General features: G+C 37.3%; 1 protein-coding gene across 1 annotated transcript in view; it reads left to right on the top strand.

Moving 5' to 3' along the window:
• Tmtc2 (transmembrane O-mannosyltransferase targeting cadherins 2) overlaps positions 1-21804 on the top strand; it is a 419447-nt gene that overhangs the window by 186236 nt on the left and 211407 nt on the right. The window contains exon 3 of the mRNA XM_055627937.1: positions 20926-21754. Within this exon, the coding sequence (XP_055483912.1) occupies positions 20926-21754 (829 nt within the window). The remainder of the gene's footprint in view (positions 1-20925; positions 21755-21804) is intronic.

Below are 21804 nucleotides of genomic sequence, written 5' to 3'. Positions count from 1 at the left end.
ATTCAAAATTTTCATCCCCCAAAACACAGTCTTTCTATTGCATTGTTCTTGCACAATTTTAGTGAAAATGGAGGATCTAAATGCTATCATGAAAGAAATAATTTATTTTTTAGGCATTGGGGGCAATACTGTTTACCTATATTACATTTGAATATAAATAACATGTTCTTTCACATGCAGCAGATAGTTTTATGGGTTCTACAAATGTAAAGGTGGCTAATTTTTTATCCCAGTGCCTACCTGCAATAAAGAATAACTATATGCATATCTACAGTATCTGCCATTTACTCTGCACTAACTGCTGACAGAATCTCATATAAATTCCTAGAGAAACACAAATGTCAGGCAAACAAATTTAGTCTGATTAGAGAGGAGCCTTAATGGCATCTAAATATCTCATCTAAGTTTGTGCAGTGTGTGTGTGTCTGTCTGTGTGTCTGTGTGTCTATGTATGTGTCAGGGTGGGGGCAGACAGGATCTCCTATGTAGTCCTAACTGGCTTTGGATTCACTATGTAGGCCAGCCTGGCTTCAAACTCGCAATGGCCCTTCTACCTTTGCCTTCCAAATGCTGGGGTTAAGAGCATGTGCCATCATTCCTAATTTTATATTTTAATTAAGACTTATTTGGTTTTGAGTCAGGTTCTTTCTCTCTTCCTCTCAGTGTCTCATATGCGTGTGTTATATGCATATGTGTGCCAGTCCGTGCACATGAGTGTGTGTCCCCATGTGGAAGTCAGAGATCAACTTCTAATGTTTGTCTCCATTTCCTCCACCTTATTTTTTTGAGACATAGTTTCTCCCTTAACCCTGAGTTTGCAGGTTTGGCTAGATTGGCTGTAATCTACTTATCTTTCTGAGATGCCCTTCTCTCCTCCGGACCCTCAGTTTTCTAGGAGTGTTGAGATACAAATAATATGTATACCCTGGAGGATCCTATTTAGTGTGGATTGTAAAAAATACGTTAAAAACGATTTGCTTTATTTTAGTTGTGTGTCTATGAGTGGGTTTGTGAGTTCTAGGTGGTTGAGATCCACCCGAACCCAGCTTCTTGGCAATAGCAGTTTGTTCTCTCTCTCTCCCCCTATTCTTTCCTTCCTTCTGTCCTTCCTTCCTATCTTTTATTGAAAACTTTTTTCTTTTTTTTAATAATTTACTTATTTTAATTTTATGTGCATTGGTGTTTTGCCTGCATGAATGTCTATGGGTATCAAATCTTGGAGTACAGACAGTTAGTGCTCTTAACTGCTGAGTCATCTCTCCAGCCTCAACTTTTTTTCTCAAATAATATATCCTGATTTTGGTTTTCTTTCCTCCTAATCTTCTAAGCTTCTCCCATCTCCCCTCCCTTCCAGATCCACAACCATTCCGTCTTTCATTTGAAAACAAACACACTTCTGTGGGATAATAAAATAAAATGAAATACAAATAAAAATAAAAACAGCATGTTGGAATTGGACAAAACAAGCAAATAAAAGGAAAAGAGCCCAAAGGAAGACATATAAGAGTCAGAGACCTTCTTGTTGGCACACTCAGGAGACCAATAAAAACACTAAACTGGAAGCCATAATTCAAAGGGCCTGGAGGGTGAAAAGAGAGAAAAAAATTAAATTAAATTAAAAATAATAAGATAATTAAAAATAGAAAAAGAAGAGCCTTGACAGGACATTGAGAGACAAAGAGACTCCAGAGATGCTGCTGGCCGTCCAGCCTACCCTTCAGAGTATTTTGTTTCCCAATGAGAGTCCCTCGTAGGAAACTAAATTTTCATTTGTGAGTGGTTGTCAGTTGAAGATTGCATCTGAGTTAGGGGTGAGGGCTGTGACCACTTCTCCTTTCAGCTCTATGACCCCAACTGGTACTAATCCATGAAGGCCCTGTGCATGCTGCCTCATTCTCTTTGAGTTCCTATGCACATCGATCCTATTGATTTAGAGGGCCTTGTTTCCTTGGTGTCCTCTATTCCCTCACAGTATGTGTTCTTAACTGCCGAACCACCTTTCCTGCTCATGCAAAGGAAGCTTGGATAGCTGAGATTTTCTGTATATCTATATCAAAAAACACTGCACATTTTCTGATTTCATATATTTAACTCGTGAGGCTAGATATGACTCTCATTTTAAAAGTATTACTCAAATGCAATAATAGAGTGTATAAACTCTGAGTTATGCAGCTTCATAGTAAGACACATTTAATCTGTCTATGAGGAAATATGCTAGTGTTTACCTTAAATGGAATGAAAACTATAGATTGTTTCATGTCAGGCCTTTTTGTTTGTTTTTATTAGTTTTATTGGGGCATAACTCATAGTACCATCCAATTGGTCTAATTAACCATTCAGTGACTGGTTTTGAGTGCATTTGAGGCTTTGTACTATTGCCACAGCTTTAAACCTAAAAATGCAATTAAGGAAAGGAATTTTGGACTTGTAGTTATCACTGTTTCAAAGATGTAGGCTTTTATATTTGTTCTTCTTTATCTTTTATATTCTAACAAGGCTTATTGGGAAAAGTTTTGACCTCAAACAATGTGGGTCAGTAAACCTGGTTGCAGTCTCAGTGGAATGCTTGTGTGCTCACTGACATCTTTGATATGCTTGGCTGTCTTATTTCCTGTTTAACAGATTCATCATGGAGCTTGAGTAATCAGGGTATCCTTTGGAGGGTTGTGTATGGTTTACAGTGTTTGGGTCCTTAATTTGTTTTCATAGTGCAATGATAAATTGTGGGCTCCTACATATACAAATTTCCAGAGCAGGAATCTTATGTCAGTATTTGATTGCTTTCCTGGCTGTGTATTTGGTGCCTGTAGTCTTTGTTTTTCCAACAAGTGCCAGTTGCTTACAGGTAAACATCAAAGAGAGTACCTTTTGCTTTTTCTCATATATTTGTTTTACATGTCTCCTGTATGTGCAGCAGTAATTAGGTTGTATTTCAAACATAAAACTCCCTTTCTCAAAGTGGTGACTCGGCATTCTGTTGTCAAAGAAGAAAGGTTGGAAAATCTGGGATAAACTAATTTGCATTTTGTTACCTGTTTGGATAAAAAAAAAAAAAACACCAAAAAAAATGGAAAGTCTATTTTAGATAAACTAAACACACATGAAAAGGATAGAATGTAGTCTATTTCTTTATGCCTTTAAAGAAATGGCCACCCTAAGAGATGGCCAACCTAACTTCCTGCACACAAATGTTCCTCTGAGCAACTGTAAAAGAGCAATAACATCAAGTTAATTATGGGAGAGTGATTCTATAAAAAATTTAATATGCCATTAAGACATTTGCTGATTTACATCGGATTTGTATAAAGGTCACTTGAACCTGTACCTCTGCGTCCAGCTGGTTTCTTTTTCTAGACTAATTACGAAAAAGCCTCTGAAAAATGTTAGACATTTGAGAGAAGTTGTGATTTTGGAGATAAAAGGACCGTGCTGGGAAAAGTATGGTCATATGGCATAATGACACGAATCCTGCAGTTCTAATCAGGAGCCCTGCCTGTCGCACAAGCTTCGCCTCTGCCTACTTGTGTAATTTTCAACAAGTCGTTTAACCTCTCCAGGAGAGTATTTTCCTAATAGGAATATGCCTGAGGAGGCCTCAAAGATGTGTGATATTCAGTTTTTAACATGGTTAAAAAAAAAAAAACATTTTAGCAGATTTCTTTTGTAAAATTACAATTGTATCTGTCTTTGAAAAAAACAGACTAAGAAGACATATTTCTTGTGCAGGTATGACATTCCCCATTTCCAGGACTAAAAAATTCAGATTCTGAAGTACTCCAACAATGTTTCTCTTTTTTGTTCCATCCCCACTACCTGGGAAGACAGTCTCCTGTATCCCAGGCTAGCCTCAAACTTGCTATGTGGCCAGAAAAGGATGATTCTCTTGTGTTTCCCAGTGCTGAGATTTACAGGCATGTGCCACTTATTCTGTGGCTTTGCACATTTTAAGCAAACACTCTACCAACTCGGCTTTATCCACAGCCTTAAAATGAAGTTTTGGCTTGTGAGAGCCAAGCATGAACTGTGCACTGGAGAGCTGTTTGTTTCAGAGCAATACATTTGTGTCCAAAACGGTATTTCCCGTGTGTCCATTTTAACACAATGAGGTTGTCTTTTTCCATTGTCCTCAGTAGAATTAAAATTAAAAAGGTTGTCTAAAATATATTCCCTTAAAAGTCAGTCTCCTTTTCCAATTCTTTATAAATGTGCCATTCTTACATTAGATGTGTTATTTTATTCATGTAATCAGAAGTTGATTTAAATCTCCTGTTCTCTTCAGGTAAAAAAGTATGCCTCTCTTAAATACTAGAATTAATTTGCCATTATTGATTGCACACTTTAAAAACACCAAAGGAAATAATATTAGCAGCGCCAAACTCACCAAATGCACGTGCAGAAGCTCAGAGGTCTGAGATCTCTCTCTGGAAGAAGGCAGCTGGTGACCATCTTCTGCTCTGAGGTCAGAGCTGAGGCTGGTGACACTGCCGACCAATGGCATGGCTGCACTCTGGACTACCATTTGCAGACATCTCATCTTTCTAGTAACATAGCTGATACACTGACATGTGTTCGAGATTGGACTCTACCAAGAAGTTTAAGTTCAGTGATAGGAATCATTGTATTTTACACAAGCCGCATGCATCTTACAAAGGATACTTACACTCACTTTTAATCATATCTGAGTCTTGAGCACATCTCTGGAGAGGGTGTTCTTAGTTTTAATTTTTAAATAAAGTTAATAAGTTAGGTTTTGCCTTCCACTTTTTTACCTTAACAGTTTAGCAGGCTGAGATTTAAAGCACTCTAATTTTTCCAGGCTAACACTAGGGCACAAAACCTCGATTTTCTTACTCCATGTTTTCTCAGAGCTTTTAGGGAATCACCCTTTATCGAGAATCTCCATCGCCTATGATTTTGAAACAGAGTCAAGTCTTAACTGAGCACCAAGTTTCATCTATAAATTCTGAGTTTGTTCAATACACTCAAAGTAAACTTCACTAACGACTTCCCCCTTAAAGAAGCCAACATGAACAAAGCTACTTTCCAGGGCCAGCTAGCTACCTGGAGAAGTTCAGAGTAGCTGCAAAACTTAGCTTACTATATAAGGTTGGGTACTCTTCTTTTTCTTCGTATTTCTTGTTTATTTTCTCCTTATGTTACATATTATTATATTAAACATAAATATATATATGTATATATACACATTATATATTGTATATATCTTAAACATCCTAAGGGATGGCGGATCCATTTGATGTAAATATTATACCAGTTTAATACCATTTTTAATTTCTGGACTAGTATTGTTCCTTTCGGTGTTATCTTTCCAGGCATATATGAAACACTGATATTTTATTTTCTCTAAAGTCTGTGGGACAGGTACATTGGTAGCTATGACTTGTTTCAGCTGAGCCATAGCAGAACCTTTAGTGGGTCTCATTTATTCTGTTATATTCTCTTCAGATGCCCTGTCATTTCTCTTTGATAATACAGTATCTTGTTTTCTCAAAAAAAAAAAAAAAAAAAAAAAAAAAAAAAAGGCATTAAGGCAGTTGAATGTCATTAGGAGTTTTGAAAATAAGTTTTGAATTAAAAAAAAAATTAAATCTACAAATGTCAACATAAACTTGACACTTCCCTGATTTGGGTTTGGTTTTGAAGCAGGTCACCAGAAGGCTTATAGCTTGTACTGTAGGCATGGTCCCTAGCTAGGGGTACAGCGGAGGCTTAATTAGGTTTTGAGGCCTCTAACTTTTTCATGAGCTATATGGGATGTACCTGAGTGGACTATGAGGCAGAGCCATGCTGCAGGCCCCAGGTTGCAAGGCCTTGCCTTGGAATGGTCCTTTGTTCAGACCCTCCAGTCTCTCTTTTTTTTTTTTTCTTCTTCCTAGATGTTATGAGGTGAGCAGCTCTGCTCTGCTGTATCATCCTTGTCATGATATTGAGGTCAGTCCTATATTCATAGGGTTTCATGACGGGACAGGAACCTTTGAAACCTTAAGCCAAAATAAATCTTTTGTCTTATACATTATTTTCTTCTGGTGTTTTGTCACAGTGAAATATAAATTATTGACTTCTTAATTTGGAGCTCATTAAGTCAAATTTCAGATTCTTAGTATTCTATTCTAATAAGAATTGCTACACTAGTTTTAAGCATAATCATGGATTTATTTCAAATTTTCTGTCTGCTCTTATGAATTTATATATGTATGTATATATATATATATATATATATATATATATATATATATATATATATTCCTATCTTGTTCAGACAACTAATTAAGTGAGGCAATGAGACAACCATTCCTTTACTAAAAACATCTCAAATATGATGTGTTTTTCAGATCAAATGAGTTAATACATAGATATCTTTGTGTTCCTGTCACATGGTAAGTGCCCCAAACATGAAATATTTTATTTTTATTTAAGATGACCATGCTGGTCATCAGGTATTTTTAAATGTATTTGTCAGAAATAGTATAGATTTAGCTGGAACTCTTGTTAATATTTTAGGGAATCCAAATTTTCTTAGGGAAAATGTAAAGAAATTTGAACGTTATGATTGTTATGTGCTGGGATGCGTAGACTGTATTTAGATTCTTCAGTTAGTGAATTGAAGTGGATGTTACTCAGTGGATGCACATTTGCATAGCACAAAGAATATCCCTAATGGCACAAAACAAAACAAATCAACCATTAAAAAGCAGAATGCATGAGTTAGTGCTTCTCCAAATTTCAGCAGTATATACTTATCTATTTGTCAAACAGTTTTTTGTTTGAATTTGCAACAAAAAGTACTTAATGTCGTTGTTTACTACATAAACCACTTAACAGGTTGGGGATGGACTTTTAGGAAAGATCTTTATAGATGACGTTTTTAAAACGTTTCTTCTGTGCTCCCACCTTGTCAAGTCCAGGAGATGTACTGTCAGATTGCACATTGTGTTTGGGCAGAGTACTTTTTTTCTTTTGAGACATAGTCCCATTCTGTACTTCAGGGTCCGTTCAAACTTGCTATGTAATACAAGCTAAATTTGAACTCAAAATGCTCTTCCTCAGCCTCCCAAATGCTGCAGTTGCAGATTTATACCACAGTGTGGAGGTCCCCACACCTGCTGTTGCAGGAGGGCTCCTGTCTTCTTTTTCAGGGTCCTCTCATCCAGTGCTGCAGACTTACTGTCTGCCTTAGACGTCAGCCTACATCCTAAGGACTCCTGGGAGGGAAGTGGGTACTTTAAGGTCTCAGAACTGATGCTATAGGAATGAAAGGATTCAGATTTTCTTCATCTTGCTCAAGTCATTTGACAGACAAAACGATTCGGTCCTGTTCTGCCTATCTCCTTTTCCTTTCCCTCTTTCCTTCATTCTTTGCGTGTTCCCATCATTTTTGTCTTTTCTTCATTAACAGTTTTGTTGTAGAATGGTGGCCTCTATAACATAACAGACATTATTATCCTCAACAGAACACCTATATCTGCTTGCAAGAGATGCTCAAAATTGGGTCTGTAGTCTCTTCCTTTGAGAAGAAACAGTTGCTGAGAATTATTAGACCCACACCTGATGTTCTAGCCACTTTTGCTACTATAATTCTGCCCCTGCTATGTGTTTTCTTTTTTTCTTAGGGTGGAGCTATAATATACACAGTGTACATTATACATAGTGAATAGGTAACTTTATCTCTGTAGCTATGAAGAAGTTGTCATCCATGGTGAGGTGATACTTTTTTGGGGTCTCACCCATATTCCTGCAAGTAACCCCTCACCCACTGCTTCTGTTAGCACTGGGTCACAGAACTAACAGAACTAACTGGTAAATCCAGTTGTTTTCTGAGTTGCACCTTTGGTACAGTCATTACCTTAGTCTGTTGTTGATCTGTCTTGAAGGAGCAGGTGTTTGTTCATGTCTCCCCAGGGAAATTAACAAAGCAGCAAAGCAACACTATTCTACTCTCCTTCAGTGACTAAATATAGCCCTACAGTTTAGGAAGTGAGTCTAGATTCACAGTTTTGGCATATTTAAAATATATTGGAAATTGCTTCTGCTGTAAGGGGTAGAACTTACCCAATGAAAGTGCTTTAAGGGTTTTCTCTGTTTTAAATCTCAAGTTAATACAGTATCCTCTAAGGGGAGCAAACTGTTAAAGGAACTGATATAAAATACCTGTGTTAAGGAAACCGAACTGTAGAGTTACCCAGCCATGGTCTCTTTAAAAATCCCAGTGTAGAGAAGCCTCTCCCTCCAAGCACCCCTACCAACAGGTGATAAGTGCCCTGGGGTTGTCTGAAAGCACAGATGGTATTAAACCGTATATGTACTGTGGTTTTCTATACACATTTTCAAATGTAATGCTCTTTCCGCTTTTAGGAAGTGCTTCTTGCACTGTGGCCCTGGCTTTTGCCATTTTGTTTGCTTAGTCACAGCAAAACTTACACAAATCTCATTTCTTCTCCACAGTTTTACAGGTAAAACATTCATGCTTACTTTTGCTTCTAAATTGAATGATACATTTTTGTTTTCTTATTAAGTCAAGAACTTTTACCTTTTTTGATGCAATCCCTTTATTGTTTTTCTTTTTTTTTATTATTGTAAATGTGCTTCTATGAGGAAGTATATATTTACTTTTGGTTTTCAAATTCTTTTTTTTAATTTTTCTTATTAGTTACATTTTGTTAACTCTGTGTCCCAGCTGTATCCCGCTCCCTCATTCCCTCCCAATCCCACCCTTCCTCTCTCATCTACTCCCTGCCCCTTTCCAAGTCCACTGATAGGGGAGGACCTCCTCCCCTTTCATCTGACCCTGTTTAAACATGACACCTTTATTGTTTTTCTTTGGCATGTTAAAAAAATAGGCATCACTACTGTTGGAATATATTAAGCAAAATAAAATTAATGTGAACATAAATATTGATGTCAAGAAATATTCTAATAACCACTTTGCCTTTTAAATGACTAGGGGTCAATAGTTCCAATTTATGACTTGCAAATTTATTTGTTATGTTTTTCATTTAATTTTTTTGAGGGGGTCATAACTAAAGAAAGAAAAATAGAATAATTGGCGTTATGTCGTTTTACGAAGATACGTAGACCATAGATGTTGAATTAGGGTCTTTGAATTCTGACAGACCTACAATTATTCTCAGTCCCCGTCTATACTCTTTCCTTCATTGCTGTTATTTGTTAATTCAGACATTTGTGCACTCGTCCATCTAAAAATAGGTTCTTCTATTGGCCAGTTCTTGCTTAGTTACTACACACAGTATAAAACAGTAACTAAAACCAAGTTCTTCCTCCAGAGCTGCTATTCTTGTGGGAGCAGTGAAATTTGTTTCTGTGAGAAAAGTGAAAATAAGATTATAAGCTTAATATCACTTTGGGCCTTATTAGCTACTTCAGGCTTGACCTTTACAGTATTTGGCATCTTTCATATAAGTGGCACAAGTTTAAGCCTGGAAGGCTTGGAGAGGGATTAATATAGATTGGAGAATGAAGTTTATTCTATAGATGAGGGTGAGTGGTAAGGAGAGTGGCAGTGTTAGGTCTAAATATATAAATTAGATCGATACTTAGAAAAATTACATGGTAGTTTTGCAGATAGTTTGAAGTTTTGAATACTAAGAAACTATGATTCATCGAGACTTTGCAAGTGCTGAGTAAAGATGGACTTTTATGTCAGATAATACTACCTTCAAGATAGAGGAGGAAAATGTGATGTGATGAGCTTGTGTTTGGAAGAACAGAGGTCGTGAGGGTAGAGTTTGGCTTAATGTTCTGGTAGTTAAAGCACATTGGACATAGAATGGAAGGACATGGCTTTGAAATCTTTTTAGAATGTTTCTATCTTTACTTATATTGTATGAATGTTTTATCTACATGTATGGCTGTTTGTCACATGTGTGCCTGGTCCCTGTGGAGGTCAGAAAAGGACATCATATAGAATACAACAGGAGTTACAGGTGGCTGTGAGCCACTGTGTGGATGCTCTGGTCAAAGCTGGGTTTTCTTTAAGAGCAGCCAGTGCTCCTAACTACTGAGCCCTCTCTATACTTCTAGTTTTAAAATATTTTGTTCTGCTAATTAGCTGTGGGACACTGTGCAACACATTTAACCTTGAGAAATTTGAGTTCTTTCTGCCTTTTTAGGAGAGACTAATTCACAAAGTCGACAAATACATGCATTTGTAAAAGCACTGCTAAATGTTGTCCATATAAAGCTACTGTGTAAAATATTTAATATATACTCATAATTAGTGTTGCTGTTTCTAATAGGTAATTGCCACTACATCCCACAATGTGATACAATTACAGGATGGAATGTTTTCTAGGCATGCCTGTCCCCACTCGATGCCAGGACCTCATCTGGGAGGTGTAAAATGACTTAACAGGTGTTTGAATTCATTAGCCAATTATGTACAATTTTTCATTTCCTCATAATATCTAGTTTCTTCCAGAGCACTATAATGGAGCCTAATTTGTATTCCCTTTACCATATCAATTGGACGGCTTGCATTTGTTTCCATTGTCAAAAGTATGGGTTGATTTAAAACATGGTACATAGAACAAAAATGGGTTTTGAAAATTTGATCCATACTGTAAAATTTCTGGCATGTTTAGTTAATAGCTAATAGCAATCATGGAAACTGGTACAAGAATAAAATTTCCTGCTTAATCCTGTTTGGGATAGGAACAGTATATCTAGTTATTTTAATCATCATAATCTGAATTTATAGCACAGTGTTAACATTTTTCATCCTTTATTCTTGTTTAACTTGATATTGACGTGAATTGCACAAAAACGTTTGCATTTCTGAATATTGTTGAACTAAAGGTACCTAGCAAGGCATGGCACAGGGGACCTGGCAACTAAGGGTTTTGAACAAGAGTGCATTTAAATAAATAGGTTCCAGTAAGGTCTTATAAATCTGATTCCTTTCACTCCCCTTTCCCTTTTGCTCAATCCAAACTAACCGAATGTCAGTCATGTACCTGGCAAAACTTCATGCTTGTCTCTCAGCAGGGTTCGAAGGGCTGTGAGCCAGTCAAAAATGATTGACAGTTCAGTCAGAGAGAGTCCACTAAACCACAACGGCTAAAGCATACAGAATTCCCATCAGACAAATGTTTTCTGGACCTAGTCCAGTGATAATAATCTATTAAAACAAGTTGTCCAATCTTATGAGTTAACTTGAAAAGAGAAGTGGATGTGGGGTGATTTGCAAAATGTTTGCACGTGTAGGTTCAGTTTATTTAATTTTAAATAATTAAGGCATGGCAATGATTAGTACTAATTGGAGCTGTGTCAGGCTGAAAGAATTATCCAAAAATGTTTTGAACATTAATGAGCCTTAGTCAGTAAATCTCATTTAGCTCTGGGGCTTTTAATTGATAATATTAAAAAGAAAATCAAAGGTATACATCTTAATGAAGAAATAGTGTTTTAACTCAATCTGAAATCACTTGAAATCTAGTACTATAATGATAGCTACAAAGGCATGATTAGAAAGAAAGTTTAATAACAGGGGTTTTAATGGCAGTAAAAATAAATATTAAATAAGTGCATAATTCTTTTTTACTTAATCTGAAGTAATAAAACTTCTGGATTGCACTGAAGTCTCAGTCAAATAATGGCCAAAGCAACAACCATCATAAGAATTTCACAGTTTTCAAGTCATCTGCTACCAAGTGTTCCTGGGCAGTTGCCTATAAACTTTCTGAACATTGAATTTTCCATGTTAGAACTTTTTAAATGAATATGTGATTAAAATAGAGTTTCACATTGGGAAAAACGAAGGTTAGGGATTGTTATACAGCAGTTTCAGAAAGAGTTCATCCACTGAGTCGCTACCAGGAACAGGCTCCAGAACTGTGTATTGCCAAGTTGCAGCTGGCAAATAAAACCAAAAACCAAAACCAACCAAACAAACAAAAGAACCATTATTACAGATGCTATCAGAATAGAACTTGAATGTCAAATGTTTTATGTTTTTATTTGTATCTAAACATCTGGCTCATTGCCACTTGACAACTATATTAATATATTCTACTGTTATATAACATGCGATATGTAACTACTTTATACAGTGACGTAATGTAATACGTAGTTTTCCATCCATGATTAGTTTTAACTAAGGAAATCAGACTTGAGGCAAATGTTTGTGCTTTGAGGATTTGATCCCATTTCTTCATAAGATAAATCTTACCCTCTATGATGACTATTTTACTCTTTGAAAGTTTCATCTTCAGAATAACAAGATAGCTAGGCCTGGAAGATACTCACCATTTCCTGAAAATTGTGTTTCATTCTTTTTCCCATACCGTCTATGCCTGGACCTAGTTTTTGTTTTTAAGGCGTTTTCTGAAGTGACTGGCCAGGGGCACTACATGAGTCCACACAGCAATCTTTTGCTGCTTCTAATACATTTTTTTTTCAGTTGTAGTGGGTCTGTATTTTTTTTAAATTTTTTATTAATTACACTTTATTCATTTTGTATCCCCCCATAAGCCTCTCCCTCCTCCCCTCCCGATCCCACCCTGGTAGTGAGTTATCTCAATTGATTGTTCACAGTCAGTTACAGATTGAACTTCTAATACATTTTTAATATAAGAGGGAACAAACCAAATGGTTCACACTTTTATTTTCTGAACTAGATTCTGGTCACCGGTAACTCCTTTTGTTCCACTGATACTTGAAGATTTGCCACAACCCTTGATTTTTTTCCCCTGTACGGTTCAGCTGTGGGTAGGGAATGGGTGGCAGCCCACTCCTCACTTGATTACCAGCATCACCTGTCCTTAGTAGTCCTGCGACGCCCAGTTCTTCCCAAGTCTGCTGGGAATGACAAAGATGCCCCGCCGGTGTCACAGCATTGTGTGGCAACTTCTCAGTAGTTTACACTGTTGCCGACTGGAAGGATGATAAAACAGATGCTTTCTTTCCCATGTGAAAACCTCCTTTCAGAAACTCACATTGCCTCAGTTGGCCCAATCAAGAAAGAAAACCAGTGTTACTTTATAAAGTGACATTTTTGAGAATAGAGACAGGGTTTACGTAAGATGCTTAAAATGTGTCCGAACGAAAGCCTGCATTTTTATTTGTAAGAAACAGCAAAGTCACTTGCCTATTAGATACTGAATTACTTTATCTTTAGCATAAGATAGCGTCATCATATGAAAAAGCAGAACATGGAAATGATGCTCTTAAGAACACTGATCAGGTAGATAGGCATATTAAATAGTATTTGTATGTATAAATTTTCTTTTGCATGTGGTATCTTTGTATTTGTATAGGAAAACTCCCACACTCATTAAGTAGCTGTCTATTATGATATCTTTGAGAGAGGAGGGCTGTATGGCAGCCTCCCCACTGAGTTAAGTCTCATTATAATTTGTCTCTTTATGGTTGCAAAATGCTAGGCTCCCATGCTTACCTCATTAATGAGACTGGAACGCATCTCATAATGGGGGTGGTTCATGGCACGAAAGCCACACAGAGTCTTAAAAAAATGTTGCAGTTTAATTCATTGGTGCAGGAAATGCATTTGCAAGGGGTTTCCCGGTTAAGAGGAGATAGAGTTCCTTTCCCAAATTCAATTCATTGTGAGCGCTTTTGATTTTATTATTTCCCCTTTAGTTATATGTTAAATACACAGGAGTGTAACACAAACCAAAATGTTTCGCCACTTTAAAAAAGAGATGTCTTTTCTTTTGTTTGAAACATCTTTTTTCTGTTAACGTTTCTTAGGTGACAGAGGGTATTTTCTTCATATGTTTTCTTCATAAAGGCTGGATTGTTTTGCAGCTAACCTGATTTGACCATAGCGCACTGCCTGGTGGGAAGTCTTAAATCTCTTATTTGAAGCTAAACAAGATTACTCAAGGGGCTGACATTCAGAAGCTTGCTATTCGTGCAGTGGGTTAGGGGCTGTGGCACACCCAGGCACTTCCACTAATTGAACTCTTTGGGTACTTCAGCTGTAAATAGTTAGCTGTCGAAGAGCCTTGCCATGGGTACGCAAGAAATTGCTAACCGCTTGATTTCCCCACGTTAGCCTAATGAGGAAGAATGGGTCACCATGCCAACGAAAACACCATGGCAATTGGGTTAGAAGCATCTTTCTCTTGATATGTGCCTCTGGTTTAGGGTTCTGTAACACACTGCAAATCCTGTAGAGTGTTAGAGCAAGTTGAAATACTATTTAAAATTAATGTCATCTTGTATAATACATGCAAACAGTTGTGGTCAGTGAGACTGAATCCCGCTTACTCCATTTAGGAGGCAGTGAAAATGTTAGCACAGTGTTAATTTATAATCACTTGTTTTCCTTTGCTGTCAGCTTTTAGATGCTGTAACAATGCCTACATATATATATATGGCTTTGAAGAGCTTTAATTTTTACAACCTTTTTAAAGTATACATAATTTTTAGAGTAGATACAGGTTTATTGGCCTTCCCCCAATCTAGAAGCTAAGTCAGAGTCCTCACCTACATCACTCTCTCCCAGTTTTCACCATCTTTCATTCAGACATAGATAAAATACTGTTAACAAAATCCTGTAATTTATTCAGATTCTCACCACCCGCTCCCCTTTTTAAAACACAATATTCTTGGTTGTTTTCCCATACTATGTAAGAGAAAGCATTATATTTATTTGTCAGAGCTTCGTGGTCTTCCTCATGAAGGCTTTTGAAATTTTCCCTTTGATAACTTAGCTTTGATGATTCCTGGTCAGCTCTTCTGTGGACTCTGTCTTCATTTTGAATTTGCCTTTTTAAAACAACTTATACTGCTTTGAATATTAAGAGGAAAAAAATTATCCCTTAAGCGGCAATTTCATCACATAATATCAAGAACATATGCTTCCAGCAAGACATCACCATTAGAGTTGACTTTGATCATCTGTGAGAGAGTGCTTTTTTCAGGTTTATCAACAGTAAAGACTTTTCCTTTCAATACCACTGCTTCGATACTGTTGTGGGAAGGAAGTGATTAGGCAGAGGCCACATTTAACTTGTGGGTGAGAATTACACTTCCGTTCATTGTGGATAGAGCATGCATACAAATTATTTAGAATTTCCTTACAAAAGTAGATCCCTGAGAAATGAAGAGTATAGACACATTATATTTTTTATAGTGTTTTAAGTTATAACCTGATGCTATTTTGCTTCTTTTGGTTCAGATTACTCCAGCTGGGTTTCTTCATACCCTTCACGCCAGTGTTCCTCTTTTTATGTATTGAGAGAAGGCTGCACTGAGCTTGAATATTTCTTATTGTAGCTCCAGAGTCAATCCTTGTTTACAAGAAGCTCTGATTCTTTTTATTAGAAATTTATATTAGAAGGAAGGCCTGGATACAAGATAAAAATTACTTAACATGTGAATAAGCAAAAATTTTCATGAGAATGTAAGCAAAAATATTACGCACCTCGATTGTGATGCTGCAGGATCCTCTCCTCTCTGGTTTCTTTACTCTGCAGCTTTTTCTGCCCTAAATGAAATGGTCGTGGATACATCTAGTGTCGAACGTACAGATAACACTCATGAGGGATTTCAAGTAGACTATTAGTTTGATTTTAATTGAAATAAGAAAAAAAAAAGGACTAGGAGATGGCTCAGTGGTAATGTTTGCTGTGTGACTTTGAATTCCCATTTATAAAATCTGGGCATGGTGGCACACACCTGTAATCTTAGGTCAGAGGAAGAAATAGAAGGATCCCAGAAGCTCACTGGCCACCAAGTGTAGCCAGTCAGTAAGTTCCAAAGTAGTGGCCTACTGTCTCAAAAATAAGATACAGAGCAGTAGAGGATGACGCTAGATATCCATCTTGGGCCATACCAAGATGTGTGCATACCAAGTGCACACACAAATACTTACTTACACACACACCCTCGCGCACACCCCCCCCACACACACGGACACCCCTGTATTTTACAACCAAGTTTCCTAAGTCAAATACGTATCAAGTTAGCCTTTACTTAGAAAATTATGTTCCGTTAAGTGAGACACATCATATGTGCTTTATTAGCTATATTCTTATGTCCACTGTCTCCTATAGGAAAACTTTGTTTAATGAATTGTAATCAATTTGCTGTCGGGGGTGAATTTCAATCTGTAAGTGATTATACTAAGGTCTAATGTTTAGCTGATGTACTAATGACTTCTGTTCATTGTTGAATTCAACGGGAAACATTATTGTGTGTTATAGAGATAGAATAAATAAATGCTATTATAGTTTTTAAAGTTTTATCACTTCAATCTTCAAATTCTTTCATTACAAAAACTAAGATTATTTTTGACTCTCTTTGCATCTTTTAGAACACCAAACATTAAAATTCTTTCATTTTAATCTGTTTCTTGGTGTGTGTGGGGGAGTCCTAATCTTCCATAGCACCTATATTTTAGGGAAACTCATTTTTCTTTTAACGTGAAACAAACTACCTTCCCAGGCAATTTGATTACGTAAAGACTTTGATTAACCACAAAAATATCTTCTAGTTGGAAGTAATTTCCAGTTATACTTTTGGACATGTTTTCTTTCTTGTCATGTGTTAAAACTACTGTTGATTTATATTTATGTTTTGAGGTAGAGATCCAGTGAGGATTATTTGGATCAGGGGGAGGGCCAAGAGAAAATCTATATCGTTGGTGAAAGAAAAGCTGTGGCTTCAGTGATAGATGGTGGATACAAAATAGATGGTGTATGGTTTGTTATGTCTACAGACTCTCTCCTCTGTCAGAGCTTTCAGGAAGTGATTTTTATCTACTTTATTCTTAGAACCACCATCATTGCCAAGGGCTTAATTTGGAATTAAATGAGCCTTATGCTTAAGTAATTTATTCTCATTAGTCTGCCAAAAATGAGTCTCATGATGGGTGTAATACTCCAAGGCAGAATGTTTACATTTTTGTTTCATTGAGATTTACATATTTCTTTTCACTTTCATCTATGTCCCTGAAAACCAGAGATAGGAAGACTCTATTGAGTCTGCCTTCTTCAAGAGCAGTTTTCTGTGAACCCTGCAGGGAGGGAGGTGGGGGGGAATTCTGTGTGAAATGGAGTAGGTGCATTTTGCTTCTCCCTTGTTTTTCATTTTTTTTTTTTCTGAAAGAGGGTCATGGGAAAAACAATGCAACAACAACAACAACAAAAGCAAACAGTCAAACGAAAACATTGCACCACTGGCATCCACAAAGGTACAAGCACCAATTATCATGACAAGGTCTCCTTATTGGTTGAATATTTTTAAAAGGGAAGTTTTGGATCCAGTAAACACAAATGTAGGCCTACGGCTTCTGATTAAACTTTGTGTTACTCTACTGCACCTGTTTTTATCACAGTACCTTTCTCTATAGCCCAGTTCTAGAGGCAGCTTAGGTGACTATTAGCAGATGAGTGGGGTTATACACACAACTTTCACACTGCCATGAAGAGTTACGGAAAGTATGTCATGGTCTGGCGAGTGCACGCAATTGAAGATCATCAATATTAAAATATTTTGGACTCAGACAGATTTTTGAAAAACAGTATCTTTTTTTGTTTGTTTGTCGGTTTTCCACGTGGCCTTTATATAATATGCACATTTTGCTATATGACTTCACCTAGCCATGCTGCTGTACACTAACTTGTTTTATTCTGTCTTCAATATCATGTAGGAATTTACATTGATTGTGTACACATGTACAGTGTGCATAATTTTTCTCTTAACTGCCATATAGCTTCAGATCATAAGGGCAGAGTACCCTTTATTACTATACTGGTCTATTGAAGTTTAAAAAATTATTTTCTGGTTTTTTTTTTTGGCTTTATGAGGCATTACGTTATTACCTTTGTGTTTAGGACTATACATTTTTTATTTTGTTTTAATTTTTATTGATTACACTTTATTCACTTTATATCCCCCCTGTAGCTCACTCTTCCCTCCCCTCCCCTCCCAATCTCTCCCTCCCTCTCCCTTCTCCATTCATGCCCCTCCCCAAGTCCACTGATAGGGGAGGTCTTCCTTTCCTTCCTTCTGATCCTAGTCTATTAGGTCTCATCAGGAGTGGCTGCACTGAGGACTAAACACTTTAAATTATCTTAGGTGTTACAAATACACGTTACCGACTTATAGGTGATGTGAATTTTAATATAAGTTTTCAAGTATTCCACCAGTACTCTACCATATCTCTTTTATTCAACCTTTTTGATTAATCTTTTAACATAATTTCAATGGCACTTATATACAGTTCTTGTTTTTTAACTTTATTTGGGGTATACATTTTCACTGTAAATTTTTAAATAAATTGTGGTTTTATTATCTTATACACTGTTTTGTGATTCCTGATTAAGAGATAAAGAATTTTCTAGGTCTAAGTCCCATCTTCAAGTTGCAGTATGATCTGCCTATTTCATCCCTGAATTCTACTTTTTATAATTGTCTCACAAATTTTTCGGATCTTTGAATTCCTGACTCGTTTATTAAGAATTTAATTTGTCTTAGAGCCTGGGAGCATGGCTTACATTTTGTTATTGTTTATTTAAAATTCAGAAAATCTTCCTTAAATATTCATGTAGTAAAGGTCCAAATCTCAGCATTTTCAGCATTGACATAAGAAGTAGACTGCAATTATGGATGTAGTGATTATTGGTTAGTCAACGCTGGCCACAAGAGGGCATCAGGACCCCTGATGTTGGAGGTCCTGGAGGAGGTGCCCTGCAGTGTGGATGCCGGGAATCAGATCTGGGTCCTCAGGAAGAGTAGTCAGTGTTCTTCATGAAGTCTCCTCTCTAGTGCCAGGACGTTGTGTTAAAAGGTTAGAGTGGGTTCTGGTCCTCCCAAAGTGTTCTGCAGAAAGTATGTGGCAGTTGGCCATGGGCATTTCATTATTCTTATGTCCTCTGTCTATACACACAGAGTTTTACCTGTCACAAACGGCAGGGTTGATGATGTGCTGGATATACTAATTATGTTTCAGCTACTGACTGGCTTTTTTTCTAAAGTTCCCCATGAAGGGTTGTACTCTGACTGTATTTAAAGTTGTCACGTGTGCCACCTCGGCTTCTTTGTCTGTTTTTTTTTTTGCTGGTTTTAACTTAATGTCTTTGATATCAACTCATTAGAATGTTTGTGTCTTGCCTATCTCACAAACAACAGTAGTAGGTAAATTGATACCCTAGACCAAGAGCAAAAAACAAAAATATCAAAGCAGCTGTTATGTAGCCTCCATGTATAGGTGTGGCTGGAGGTTTTTGATTTATTAGGTGAGCCCGAGCAACACTGGGAAATTTGCCTTTAGAGAAAAAAAAAAATGTATATATCAATACTTGACTCAATGAGATTTTCTGATATAAATTTGTGCACGAATCAGATTATAGGAATTAAATTAGAAATTAATACTTTTAAGGATCATGAAAAGAAAATGAAGAAAAGATTTAAAGGACCAGTGGCTGCAGAACAGATGGAGAGTTGGTTTTATTAGCATCATACTTTTTGCCACTTTTTGTAACATTCTTTAAGAAGGCATTCAGGGACATGAAAGCTGCCAGATGATACTTCAAAAGTGGTGGTGAACCCCACAGCCTTGGAAGTGCTTCTGTCAGAAGCATTTGAATATTGATTTGCTGATTCAGTGTCCCTTTAACAGTGCCACCTCTCTCCGCATATTTAGACCTCTCCATTGCATTAGAACGAGTGTGTATCAAGACATGAAGCTGTGATAACTGCTCCTCCTCCCCACTCCACTGCCTCTTCTGGAACTAGCTTGCTTGGCTTGTTATATTTATTTATTTTTAAAGATGGGCACAGTTATGTATGTGGGTGTTTGTCTGTATGTGTACACACACCTCAGAAGAGGACACCGGATCCCATGGAATCACAGTTATAAACAGCTATAAGCTGCCATGTGGGTGCTGTGAATTGAACTCAGGACCTCTGGCAGAACAGCCAGTGCTCTTAAACACTGAGCCATCTCCATAGCCCTGTTTTATATATTTTTAATTCGTTCCGGTGATTGAGCTAAGGGCCATGTGCTGACTCAGCAAACATGCTACTGCTAAAATGCATCCCCACCCTTGATGCCTCCGTTTTTTTGTGTTTTTTTTTTGTTTGTTTTTTTTTTTTTTGCTCTGACTGATCTTGAACTTATGACCTTATAGACTCTATGTTGGCCTCTATATTGCTGACAACACAGGGCATTACCACTCAGCTGTGTTTTACTCTGTTTAAAGGAGTTTAACCAGAAAATTCTTGGGCACATTAATATTTTTGTCTTCTCAGATCTTCTTTCTCTTATAAGGAAGTTCTTTATTAAAGCTTAGTTTGAAGACTGTGAACATTGGAAACATTATATTTGTGGGAGTGTTATTAGACATTGTATGTTATTAGTGCTGGTGGCAGTGTGAGTCAGACTTTGAGCAAGGAGATTTCAAACAGTTACATTGAAACTGCCATGGATGTGGCTGAAAGCCCCAGTGCCTTAGACCTCAAAGCAGATATGACTACTCTTTGCTTTCACTATTAAATGTAAATTATAAAATAAAAGGAGACACACCCTAGGTGCCCGCTATATCTCACAGAGTGCCAAGTACTATAAATCTGCGCTTTCCTTTTGACCTGACACTGAGAGGGAAATATATTGAATTCATTCTGTAGAGTGTAGCAGGTGGAAGCTTTGGTCATGGTTGTTTAGAAAGGGGAAGAAAGAAGGAAAAAAATTACATATCCAAGGTTATATACAAACTAGGATTCTAGTCACTTTTTTTTTAGATGAAAGTTTCCCTGAGCGTATTTAAAAAGAGGTGCAAATGAAGTGGCGATTTAAGTGCCCCTTTAAAATAGATCTCAGCTCTGATGTGAAATGAAATGTTCTCATGTTGCTATGAGATGAGGAAGAGGGTAAGGATGATGATGATGACGATGACTTTTCTCCCTTTCTTTTGCTTTCAGGGGAAGAACTTGTCTCTTTTTCTCAGCATTAGCTTGTTAACTCTCTGGGGGACCAGCCTTTTGGGTGCCCGGTTATACTGGATGGGAAACAAGCCACCAAGCTTTTCCAACTCTGACAACCCCGCAGCTGACTCGGACAGCCTTTTGGCTCGCACACTCACTTTCTTCTATTTACCTACTAAGAACCTCTGGCTATTGCTCTGCCCGGACACCCTGAGCTTTGATTGGTCCATGGATGCCGTGCCTCTTCTCAAAACAGTTTGTGATTGGAGAAATCTACACACTGTGGCCTTCTATTCTGGACTTCTCCTCCTTGCCTACTGTGGTTTGAAGAACCCAAACTTAGAAGGAGAATGCAATGGGAAAGCTGTGACAAATGGCAAGCAAAATGCAAATGGCCATAGCTGCCACTCAGATGTGGAGTACCGGAACTCAGAAATTAAGCCCAGCTTTGCACCCAAAGTAGAGAATGGAATTAAAAATAGTGTATCACAGAGAACTCAGCTCCCTTCCACTGAGAACATTGTTATTCTGTCCTTATCTTTGTTGATAATACCTTTTATTCCTGCCACGAACCTGTTTTTCTATGTTGGCTTTGTAATTGCAGAGCGAGTCTTATATATTCCCAGTATGGGCTTCTGCCTTTTGATCACAGTGGGTGCCAGAGCCCTTTATGTCAAAGTACAGAAAAGGTTTCTCAAGAGCCTGGTTTTTTATGCTACAGCAATGTTAATCGTCTTCTATGGACTCAAGACTGCGATCAGAAACGGAGACTGGCGCAACGAGGAGATGCTGTACAGGTCAGGGATAAAAGTCAATCCAGCCAAAGGTAACGCATCATTTCATAGTTTTCCTGGGCGCTTTCCGCTTTCAGCCTTC

This window comes from Psammomys obesus, unplaced genomic scaffold (genome assembly GCF_907164565.1).
Source record: "Psammomys obesus unplaced genomic scaffold, mPsaObe1.curated_primary_1811, whole genome shotgun sequence".
Classification (NCBI taxonomy): Eukaryota; Metazoa; Chordata; class Mammalia; order Rodentia; family Muridae; genus Psammomys; species Psammomys obesus.
This window is presented reverse-complemented; position numbering and strand designations above follow the sequence as displayed.